We start from the raw sequence: 12,109 nt of genomic DNA, 5'->3' as shown, positions 1-12,109 counted from the left end.
GTTCCTCTTGTCCTCTTCTGCTGTACCTTCTGCAGGACACAGTGATACCAGAACATGGAATTTGATACGACTTTGGAGAGCACGAGGCAAGCCCTGAGGGAATGACTCGTGGTTTATACCAGTGTTTACTTCTACAGATACACGTTCTGAGGAGAAACCAAGGGCAGTTTCCTTAGTTCAGCATTCAATTTGGTGTTTTCTCTTCTCCCAGGTGTCAGGTCTCAGGAAAATACAGACCCAGAACAAGCCTTGACCACCGGAACCGCAGAAACCACCACGACGACCCCGCCTGCAAGCACCGGAGAGACCTCACCAACCAAACCTGCACCAGCAGCTACCGCAGTCGAACCCACCACCACTGCCACGAGCCCGCCCACCGTGTCAGCAGCCACCTCTGCTCAAAGCACCAGCACCACCACCACCACCACAACCAGCCCAGGAATGGCTTCATCCCCCACTGCTACATCTCCCGCCACGGTGGCAGGGTCCAGCCTTGCAGCATCAGAGACCTCATCGGGTGCTGCCATCACCCCAGCCCCCGTGCCTGGGCAGGACAGCTCCTCACAGAGCACTGCTAGCCCCAAAACCAGCCCTGCTGCAAGCTCCACTGCTCAACAGCAGCCCAGCACTTCAGCCAGTTCAGGAAGCTCGGGCAGCACCACTGCTGCAAAATCTGTTGTCACTGATGCAACCAGTCCTGCAGGAGCTGCAGGGGCTCTTGGCACATCCCCTCCCACCCCAGAGCCTCAGGGAAAGCAGCCTTTGGATCATAAGTCCAACACCACTGTGAGCACCGCAGCTCCAAGGACTGAGTCTCCCCAAAGCTCCAAGGACTGTGTTGTCCCTCCTCCACAATGTGCCACCAAGCAGCCTCCTCCTTCTTCCAGCTCTCCAGCCCAGGGATCAACCCCTCCCACCAGTCCTGGAAGCACCAAAACTGTCACCCCTCCAACTGGATCCCCGTCCCCAGCCACCACTCCGATGTCACAGCATGGCAGCAAAGACACAGTCCCGGAGGCAACCACCATGACAACTCCTGGGGCAGGTAACAGGGGACAGGAACCTTGGTTTACTTGTGCTGGGGAGGCCTTTTTGTGTTTTCTCTCCCTCTGGCTACCTAAGCACCTCCTGCCACTATGGGCTGTCCCCACCTTGTCTCATTTTAGGCCTTTCCAGCGCGGTTGTCTGCGTGACAAGCGTGTGTTTAAGTCCCCGTTGTCCTCGGTGGAGGTCAAGTCAATGCAGTCAGTGAAATCCAAGGAATGAATCAAGTGGCAAAGTGCAGGCACTGGCTTTTGGATGGACCAAATGGTGCCTGAGGCACCATCAGCTGCAGTGGCTCCATCTTCAGTGACAGGGAACAGGAGCAGCAGCGATGGGCTGGGGACTGAGGGGGGAGAACTGGGGAAGCAGTGTGACAGCCCCCAAAATGCTGCCCCTGGGAGATCCCTGGTGCAGCTGACAGCTCAGGGAAGGCTGTCTGGGCATGCACAGAAAATGAGCTTTAGATGACTAAGGGGATTTTGTGGCTAAACTCTGAGTTTACAAGCCCTGAGGAGTCTGACTTTGGTAGGACGTCCATCAGTGCTGCGGGAGGGCTTTGGCTGCTGCAGTAGGAGTGTCCACATGATGTTCAGGACCTTGCTGAACACCAGTAAGGTGTTTTCTCTGACCTCTGGAGTTTTACAGTCGTGTTAGCTCCTGGCTGTCCTGGTGAGGCACAGTTCAGCCTCCCAAACTGGCATTTGGTCTGGTTCAGCCTCCCAAACTGGCATTTTGTCTGGTAGCATTCACAGGGGATCCACAGACCCTGTGAGGGCTCCATGGAGCCTTCCAGCCTTGGCTGGCATTGTGGGCTCAGCTCACATCTGGCTCTGAATAAAATCTGTGATCACACTGGAGCCCCTCATTATCTTCCCCTGGAAAATGCTCTTCTTGACCCAATTTGCAGTTACCTGGAATACAGAAGCCACTCAAAAACCATCTCCATCCCTCTCAGCTGCTGCACCACTGAATGGGCCAAGGTTTTATTGCAAGGCCATCTTCACTGGATTCCCCCAAGTCATGTTTTCATGTGTGGGCAGGAATGAGGTGAAAATATCCATGAAGGATGTTTCTTTTTCCTTTCTTTCCCCTTCTGCTCCACAGGACTGTTCTCCACTGAAGGATCATATATAAAATTATGTTAATTCGAATTGGGCCTCAAGCATTTAAGCCTGAAGAGGTCTAAAAACCCCTTTATATTTAATAAATAGCTGGCAGAATTCATGAGAAACAGATGGCTTTGGAATTAATTCTCTCCTGGAGCCTTCAGAATGTGTCTGGGAGAGAAATATCCCTCATCTTTTCTGTGGAAGAGGTAGGAGTCCCGAGAGCAAACAGGCTGTGAATATCCTGTGGCATTTTAATTCTCTTTGTCACCACTTAAGGATCAATTAGTAAGCCAGGGATGAAGATCCATGTCTTCAAAGGGATCTGGGGAGGCAGGAGGCTGCTGTGCTCCTTGCCTGCTCCCACTACACAAACAACTCTAAGATGATACAGAGCTTAACCAAGTCCTCAGGGGTGACCTCAGCTATCAGAGACACCTGCATGGGGCTGGCAGATTTGGGACCTGTGCCCTCCTGGAACACCAGGCAGGACACACCAGGCTGTCTCCTGTAGAACCAGGCACTGCTTCTAAGCTGGTCACCCTGGAGTTCTTCCATGGAGGTGCAGTCAGCAGAGGTTATGGCATCACATCCCCTCCCAGCCGTGGCAGATCCAGGTCTGTGTCTGCTGAGGAAATATCCATGGAAGACACCCCAGATAAAGTGAAAGGAGGGCCACCCCACACTTCTCAGTGACTACCCAGCTACCCACACACAGCCATCCAGTGGCCTTTGCTTCCTCTCTGATGAGTTTCAGCAGCAGAAAATAAAATCAGTAATCAGATTCTTTCCATATCAAAGTTCAGTCAAAAAATAAATAAAATTAAAGAAGGAATCTAAAGCCTCTCCAGCAAAACGAGCTTCAAGGCAGAACTAGAGATGAGAAGTGATTTTGAGGTGATCCCTAACAGGGCTGTGCCAGCTGTATCCTCTATACTGTGTCAGTGTCTGTCTGCTTGTTTCTTTGGTGCATGCTGGGGAGCCAGACCAGAGTACCCGGGACGCTGGACCTGCATCAGCCAAGCCCAGCAGTGCCTCCCAGAGCCCTGCCAGTGCCCAGCCTCCAGCCCCGGGGGACCAGACACACCAGGCAGAGACCTGCACTTCTGGCCACCCACAACCCAACATTTCTTCCTCAAACGAGGTAACAGCACCAAATGGGAAGGTGGGCACCTCTCAGGGGTGTTAATTCAGAGGTAACAGCACCAAATGGGAAGGTGGGCACCTCTCAGGGGTGTTAACTCAGCTCCATCCCACGTGCACGCAGAGTCTGCGGCTCTTCTCGCTGTTCCCGTGTCAGAGAGAGGGAAAATCTGCCAGCAAAGGAATTCCAGGAGTTGTAGAATGGCAGAACTGTTTGGGTTGGAAAGGACCTTTAGAGGTCATTTCCTCCCATCCCTTTCTCCTGGAGCTTTCCAGAGCAGAGACAATGAGGATGGAGGTGAAGGGAGCGTGTCCAGGGGACGGGTCTGGAGCACCAGGAGCAGCTGAGGGAGCTGGGAGGGCTCAGCCTGGGGAAAAGGAGGCTCAGGGGGGACCTTCTGGCTCTCTACAACTCCCAGAAGAGTGCAGCCAGGAGGGGGCCAGGCTCTTTTCCCAGGAAACAAATGATGGGCTGTTGGATTGGTGACCAACTGTCCTTCCAATCTTTGTCCACCACTTAGAGATGCTTTTCTTCTGCCTTTCCAGCTCATCTGTAAAGAAGGTGTGCAACATACCAGGCCCAGCATCCACCTGAAAGAACCCAGAACCTGTGTAAGTGTCACCTTTTTGACTTCCATGGAGAATTAGCAGCTGTTGGAGGTTCAGATTTTAACCTGTGGTGCTCTGAAGATGTGAGAAAATGCTCAGAAATGAGGGAATTTCATCAAAGATGCCACCAATGTAAAATGGTAAATGCAAACCCATGTTCAGCAGTGTCACCAGTGGGGGATGTGGCAGGAGGACAAGAGGCCAGTGTTGTCTTCTCCAAGCAGAAGGACCAGCTGAGCCCATCCAGGTCTTACAGAAGGACAAATGGAAAAGTTTAAAGGATAAATCTTTCCCTATGCTAGCAGGAAAGCTTTTTTCCTAAACTGAAGGGCTGAAATTCTGTCCCAAAACCCAAGAAAAATTCGAGGTGTTCCTCTACAGTTATTGTGCTCTTGTGAGATCTTGCACCTCACACTGGGCTAGGGTGGCATCAGCAGCTGGGAAGCAGAGGAGCCTGGAGCTTGGGGTTCCCTGTGCTCCTCATAGAGCCCTTAAATGAGAGGGAAAAACTCCATTTCACTGGTTTCAGAGCCTCTGCAAGACCAGGGATCAGTAAAATGTGGTGGGAAGGCTGAGAGCAGGGAAGCCCAAATTTAGGACCACACACCAGGACCCTTTCTGGTGGGTGGGCACTGTCTGCTGGTGTTCCTGAGGGATATCCAGAATGGTTCTGGTGGAAACTGTGAGCTTCCTGTAATAGGGAAGATGCACTATCCTGATAAGTTCCAAATAGGAAGAAGTTTGAAGTTGGTGATAGAGAGGAAGAGACACCAATAAATGACTGGTGAGGTCCTGACTGTGGGCAGGGCTCAGGGGTGGGGTTTGGCATGATAATCTGGTTTCTGGCAGTGTAAGCAGTGGAAAATTGACACCTCAGGGACATTCTCACAGCCTGTGGCATGGGCAGGGACACCTTCCACCAGACCAGGCTGCTCCAAGCTCTGTCCAGCCTGGCCTTGGACACTTCCAGGGATGGGGCAGCCTCAGCTTCTCTGGACAACCTGCTCCAGTGTCTCACCATCCTCACAGTAAAGAATTCCTTCCTAATATCTAATCTAAATCTCTCCTCTTTTAATTTAAAACTGCTCCCCTTTGTCCTGTCACTCCTAAGTGAATCACAGAATCAGCCAAGTTGGAAGGGATTCTCCAAATGAAACCACACAGTGTTCACAAAACCCCTCCAGACACATTGTGAATTCAACTCCTGAGCACAGCAGCTCTTGAAATTCCCTGTGCCTGGGTGATGGCCCTGCCTGGCAGCCCTGGACAGGGCTTGGACCTCCCAGCATCATCCACTGTGCTCCTGGAGGAGGGAAAGCACCCGCCTGCTGCCTGTTGTCACCTCCCTGCTCTGGCTGCTGCTGGGTGTAAATGCTCCTTGCCCACACACCTGCAGTAGTGGAGATGTCCTTGGTGATGCTCTGAATGCTGAGGATGATTCCAAGGAGGGGCCTTATTTCCATGGGGCTCCAGCAGGATGGTCTCTCCTCAGACCATCCCTTTCCCCCTGTAATGTCTGGACACGGCTGGGGGTTCATGCTGGAAAATCTTCTCATCAAATTTTGTACTGAATAGATAAAAATATTCAATCAGATTGACAAAATCCAATTTTGGAGCTTAAAGGGACTTAGGACCAGGCTGGTGTTTAAAGCTTCCCCCCTCCTTCTGGGCACAGTGATGTTCCAGAGCTGCTGTCCTTCCCATGGGGTTGTCCTGGGAGAATTTTGGAAGCAGGGATGGTGAGGCTGGGAAGCACCAGCAAGCTGAGGGATGGGCAGAAACCACATCTTGGCATCACAGCCTGCTCCAGGGCCATGGAGCTGGAGAGCCAGGGAGTCTCCCACCCTGCTTCCCTTTGATCCTTCTGGGTGTAATAACAAGCCAGAGCATTGTTAGCACAAAATGCCAATTACACCCCAAAACAGGCACAGAAAAGCTGCAGGGCTGCATCCTCCCATCCCATCACCCTCCTTGGCTGCCAAAGCACCTCCCCCCCAGCTTGCCCTTAACTTTCCACTCGTTGTATTCCCGAAAATCACAGCCCATTTTGTGCCTCCCAAGCCCAGCAGATAACAGAGAAATGGCACTATCTGGTTTCCCTGCTTTGTAGGCCTGGTAAACACGTCTGTAGCCAAATCCTGACAGCAAAGTGAAAAAATCCTCTGTGTTTCACAGCCCGTGGGAAAACAGGAAAGTGTGTGCTGTAAGAAGTGTTCCAGAAACAGCTCCAACCCTGCTCCAGGAACAAGCCAGAGTTGGGGTGGCATTGTACTAAAAACTCAGATCCAGCAAGAAGCCAGGGCTGTGTGGGGGGACCAGTGGTGGGGGACAGGTCTGGATCACACAGGGCAGGGGAGAGGACAGTGCAGAGCCACCCACCCCATTCACAGCTGGGCTGGTGGGGCAGCACCAGTGATGGGGGTACCCCAGCAAACAGCTGGGACTGAACCCAGGAACTGCAGACCTTTCACCCCACCACACCTCACTTTCTCCAGAAAACAAGGAATTCAAACTAGAAATCCTCTAAAAAACAAAACAAAACAAAAGCCAAATATAGAGCTGGTACCACTTTGTGGACTGTAGGTGTTTCACAGGCTGGTTGGTTCCCTGCATCCTTCCTCTTCAGGTGATGCTTTGAACCAATGCTGAGCAGGTTGGTCCATGTTCCCCCACCTCCTCCTTCCTTTAATTACAGCAGTATCTTAATGAGTTTTTTAGTAAGGCTTATTAGCTCAATGCTTTACATTCAAGAGGATGACTTCTTCCTGGCTCACAAATTCATTTTCAGTTGGGTTTCTCCTGCTTTGGAAGGGATGGGTGGAAGATGGATGGATGGATGGATGGATGGATGGATGGATGGATGGATGGATGGATGGATGATGGATGGATGGATGGATGATGGATGATGGATGGATGATGGATGGATGATGGATGGATGGATGGATGATGGATGGATGGATGGATGGATGGATGGATGGACGGATGGATGGATGGATGATCTGCTCCTCATTCCAACCCCAAAATGAGTTAGGTGAAGCAAGACGTGACGATGACAGAGGTGGTTGGTGTAGCCTGGAGAAAGAAATAACCAGAATTCTGCAAAGAATAAAACAAAATGGAGATCATCGCTAGTGAGATGTGATCTTTAGGTAGTCACCAGCTGCAAATAGAATCTTTAATAAGTTGTGTCATCCCATTGTGGTTTTGTTAATGTTAGTTAGAGTAAGTTTGTAGTGTGTGGTTCAGCCACACAACCCCGTGCCCATCTCCCAGGAGTTCCTCCTCCATCGTGTCCCCCAGCTGGGCACAGATGTGTCCAAGGAGCTGAGTCAGTGGATGCTGGAGAGCACCAGAACCTGCAAAAACCACAGCAGGACCACTGGAGCCCACTGGAATTGCTGTGTGACACCCACTGGCCCAGGGATGACACAGGACAGCCCCTGGAGCAGGCAGAGGGACTCTCTCACCAAGCAGGCTCGAGGGCCGTGGTCCCCCCTCACCCCGTGCAGCTGGCGGGGCTGGTTTGTTGACTCAAGTGCTGTTACCTCATTCGGGGATGTTGGTTTTAGGTCCCCGCCAGTGTGGGAACCGGATCCGAGCTGCTCGGCAGCGCTGTCGGCTGCGGCCAAGGAATGCGAGCGGCGGAGGGGGAGCTGCCAGGGGCATCCCTGCCTCACGCTGCCCCTCTCCAGCCCTGCAAAGGGCCAAGCCACCCAGTTCACCCCCTGAAGGGCTCCAGGCGCTGCTCACCAGCTGCCCCTGTAGTGGCAAAAACCTCAGCGAGGTTTTAGCCTCGCATCCCATTTCCCTCCTCACCCAAAAAATGATTTTCTTTTATCTCCCATGGTGTGGTAGGGGAAGAAGCAGGTTATTGAGGGCTGGGGGAAAGCAGAGCTGCGGCAAAACCAGGGGAAGGAGGATGCAGGGAGGCAGCAGAGGCTTTTCCTTCCTCTGCCAAGCAGAAAGCGCTGCACAGACAGGCTCTGGTAAATGTCAGGACATTCCAAGCGTAGGAGCACAACCCAGCGTCCAGATGTGATAAAACCACCGAGCTACAGCCCCCTCCTCGCTGTCCTGCTGGGAACCAGCTTCGCAGGGAATGCTGCCCTCGGGCTGGGGCAGGTTTCCCATCCAGCTCTTTTCCCAGGGATGGCACAACCCCACGGAGGGGCCCCGGGGAGGCTGTCCCGCTGCAAAGCGAAAGGACAGGCAAGGGACAGCGGCCGTTCCCAGGGACGGCCGGGGCCTCCCGATGCTGAGCTCTGTACCCGGGGCCAGCCTTCCGCCCCGGCAAGCGCATCCTGTCTCCGCTGCTGCTTCCCAAATGTTCAGATAAGATGGGGTGAGATTAGGTGCGTCCCTGGGCCCGGCAGCTCCCATCCCAGCCGGGCAGCAAGTGGGGTGCTCCAGCCACCAGTGGTGTTGGGATGGGAAGGGAAGGTTTGGGGTGATGGAACAGGCAGGAGCAGAGCCTTTCCCACCTCATTTCAGCAGGGATCAAGGACTTTTACACACAGGATCACCTGTGTCATAAAAGACTTGTGCACGCAGGAGCTGTAAATAAAATACAGCGCCTCTCACATAGGACCTGAGAGGGCCAGGTCTGTGCACAGAATCATGGAAGGACTTAGGTTGGAAAAGCCTACTAAGATCATCAAGTTCAACCATTTACCCAGCACTGACAAAACCACCCCTAACCTGTGTCCCCAAGTGCCACATCCACACATCAGGATCTGTGCAGGCAGGAGGGAGCACTTTACTGAGCTCCCAAATGCTACAAAACATCGAGCAAAAAACCTGAGGAACACCCCAGAGGGAGCGTGGGCTCCAAGCACCCCTCTCTCACCTCTCCAGGGATGCTTTGAGTTGCCCAGAGAAGCTGTGGTTTCCCATCCCTGGACGTGTTGAAGGCCAGGGTTAGAGCAATCTGGTCTGTGGAAGGTGTCTCTGCCCATGGCAGGGAGTGGAACTGGACGATGTTTTGGGTCCCTTCTAACCCAAACCACTCCGTGATTCATTCTGTGATTCTATCCAAAAGCAAGACACACTCTCTTGCTCTTCCCTGCAGAGCTGTGGGGAAGTTTTAGGCAGGACAGGGAGCTGTGTTGGTGGGGACAGAGGCCAGAAAGGCTGGAGATGGGGAACTGTGGGGTTGCACAGCCCTGCCCTGCTCCCGCTGTGGCCCCCTGGCCTAGCCAGCCCCCCCGCCCTGCTTCCCTCAGGGACCTGCTATTCCTGGAACACCGAAAGCTGTGGCTCACAGATAAGGCTGGTGCAGGGCCCCGGTGAGGAACGGCAGCCAAGAGCTCGGCTCCTTGTAAAGAAACTCCTTTTAAACTTTTCCTGTTCCCCGGGAGGGCCGGCGGCAGCCGGGCAGTGCACAGGGAGGAGGGAAGATCGCAGAATCCATCTGGTTGGAAAAGACCTCTGAGATCAGCTATGGGTCCAGCCTATGGCCCAACACCACCTTGTCCACCAAACCATGGCACGGAGGGGCACCATAAGCCTGGCACCATATCCAGTCTTAAAGGGGTCATTCTGTCAGGATGGGACATCCTGCACCCCTGGCGATGGGGCAGGGTGATCCTGGGCAGTCCCTGGCTGGGGGAGCAGTGCTGACCCTTGCTGTCACTGCAGGATGAGTGGATGGCTGCCAGCAAGAACAACTCCTTCTTTGAGAGCTTCTGCTCCACGGCCCAGCAGGCGTTTGATGCCAGCAGGGACTGGTGCACGTTGATACTGACGGCCTGTGAGAGACCCTCCCGCCAATGGGCCGTGAGGGTGGTCCTGCACGGTGAGTATGATCCCATCACTGGCACTGGGCACCCTGCAGCTGGAGGCCTGGCAGAGCACTCACATCTGCTAGAGCTTGGCCCAAGGGCTCTGTTCTGCCCCATCCCAGCGGTCTGGGAGAGGAAGGATCTCAGAAATGAGCTCTGCGCCTCAAGGAATGCACCAGATCCCTCTGCCCTGTTGAGCCATGTCCAGTCCATGTGCCTCAGTCTCCAGGAGGAAGAATTCTTCCCAGTGCCCAGTTTAAATCCTTCTCCAAAGACCACACAGAGGAGGTTCTTGCCCATGTCAGAGCCCTGCTGGGATACCCAGCTCAGCCTGGGTGTGCTCAAACACTGCTTTAGGATCAGGGTGCCTGGGAGATGCAGACATCCTGCTGCCCTAGCATGAGGGGGAGGAAGGCCTGAGCTCCATCTGCTCTTACTCATCATCAGAGCAGGAGCTGGTGGGTGATCCAAACTCCACATCCAAGCTCAGGGAAAACACCCAGGCAATGGAGACTAATCCTTGAGGAGACAGGTACAGCCCCTCACTGGGCTTACTTGTAAATCATCCACTGGAGATGGATGGTGGGGCCTGGAGGCTCTGGGGCTGTCCCACTTCCACAAGACAGCCTGGCTCCTGGTCTGGCTGTGAAGCACCTACAAGGGTTGGCTTCATCCCCACACATCTTCATCCACCTCCCCCAGAAACTGGGTCACCCCTCTGACAAGGGGATAGTGGCACAAACTGTCCCCTGTCCACACCTTGTGCTCACTGAAGCCTTTTTCTTCCCCCAGTTCCCCTGGACTCTGGAGAAGTCCTCATGGGGCTGAAGGAGAAGAAGGACAGGTTAGAGGAGGTAAGCGGGTCCCTGGTCACGGCACAGCTGCCCCAGGGATGTCCCCCAGTGGTGGGTGGGTGGCACAGGAGCCTGACCTGTCCCTTCTGCGGCAGCTTGGCATCGTCAACATCACCTCTGACAAAATGGTGGAGGACATGACCATCAAGGACGAGTTCAGCACGCCCCTGATCATCACCATCATCACCCTGGCCGGCTCCCTGCTGCTCGTCGCGGCCATCTACGGCTGCCACCAGCGCCTCTCCCAAAAGAAGGACCAGGTAAGGTGGCAGGAGGGGGGGACAGGTGTGCCAACACCTTTTCCATCCCAGAAGCATCTTCAGGAGATGAGGATGTTGCTGTCTCTGCTGGCAGAGATATCCTGGTTTCCCCAGTGGGCATCACCCTGGATTGTAATTTTGACAAGAAAGGCTTTCTCAATCCAAAACCTCATTCCAAAAACAAGCTTTAGCCCTCAAAAAATTTCTTGTAATACTTTTACAAGTAGTGGAGCTGGGGTGGGTGCCAGGCAGCCCCAAGCTGTGTGCAGAGAAGGAGGAGGGTGTCAGCAGGAGGGGCATCAACACTGCAGGGCTCAGCCTTTGCTAGAGCTGGGCCAGGGCCAAATTTCAGAGCAGCAGCAGCAGGATTTAAGGAAGAACCAACACAGAAAGAGAAAATAATGTGATTTTTATCTCAGGAAGCAATCCTAGGCGATTTTAGTGTAGCATCCACCTGCAAGGACTGGCCATTCCCACACCCTGGGGCACTGAGGTTTGCACTGGTCCCAGCTGCTGTTCCTGAGGACTTAGCTCTAGGGCAGAAACAGAAAAGGAAAATAGTTATGAAATCAGATTATGCAATCAGGGTAAATCACCCTCCTGATGGAGAAGCAAACCTACTTCACTCCTACTTCAAATCACTTTCCTCTGGACCAGCTCATCCTTTCTCAGCGACCCCAACCTCTGAACCACAGGAAAACAAGGGATAAAACTTTAAATATTTACAGTGCAAGGTAGGTGAACACAGCAGGGAGGGAAGAGCAAATTAATTTCCCTGTCAGACTTGTTTGTACTTACCAGGCTTGATTTTTTGGGAAGAAATAGGGGAAGAGGCAAGACCTCAATAAATATTTGACCTGCACTGTGGTCCTCTTGGAGCTTCCAGGTTTTCATCATCCCTTGCATGAAATCTCCCTGGCTGGCATGAAAAACATCCCACCAGGGACAGATAGCAGCATAACATGCCCCATGTTGTTCAGAAAACAGGTAGAAATAGGGTATTTTAGTGATGGGAACACGTGTCCCTAAAATAACCTGGTGCAGAGCAATAGGTACCAGTCCAACTTGGATGTTCCAGAGGTAAATTCCCACCAGACACAGGGTAAAATAGCAAAATCAAAGCAAGGGATGCTATTTCCAAAAATCAAATACATTCCTCTTTCCTGCCTTTGTTTTTGGGTGGTTTCTTTTGTTCTCCTTCTGTTTCGTTTCCAAAAATGACTTGAAAGTTTGTTTTTTTTTTTTTCCTATTTTATTTTTTTTTTCTCTCCAACCCTCCTCATCCCCCACCTCCCTCCCTGTTGTTTTATCTT

The 12,109-nt window shown here is 52.9% G+C and overlaps 1 protein-coding gene across 4 annotated transcripts in view; it reads left to right on the top strand.

Moving 5' to 3' along the window:
- Positions 1-12,109, top strand: part of PODXL (podocalyxin like) — a 46,565-nt gene that overhangs the window by 29,633 nt on the left and 4,823 nt on the right. For all 4 annotated transcript variants that reach the window (XM_071424186.1, XM_071424185.1, XM_071424188.1 and 1 more), the window contains exons 2-7: positions 212-1,045; positions 3,137-3,294; positions 3,840-3,905; positions 9,540-9,696; positions 10,475-10,536; positions 10,632-10,796. In XM_071424186.1, the coding sequence (XP_071280287.1) occupies positions 212-1,045; positions 3,137-3,294; positions 3,840-3,905; positions 9,540-9,696; positions 10,475-10,536; positions 10,632-10,796 (1,442 nt within the window). The remainder of the gene's footprint in view (positions 1-211; positions 1,046-3,136; positions 3,295-3,839; positions 3,906-9,539; positions 9,697-10,474; positions 10,537-10,631; positions 10,797-12,109) is intronic.

This window comes from Agelaius tricolor, unplaced genomic scaffold (genome assembly GCF_023055355.1).
Source record: "Agelaius tricolor isolate 1412-34295 unplaced genomic scaffold, bAgeTri1.0.p SCAF_3, whole genome shotgun sequence".
Lineage (NCBI taxonomy): Eukaryota > Metazoa > Chordata > Aves > Passeriformes > Icteridae > Agelaius > Agelaius tricolor.
This window is presented reverse-complemented; position numbering and strand designations above follow the sequence as displayed.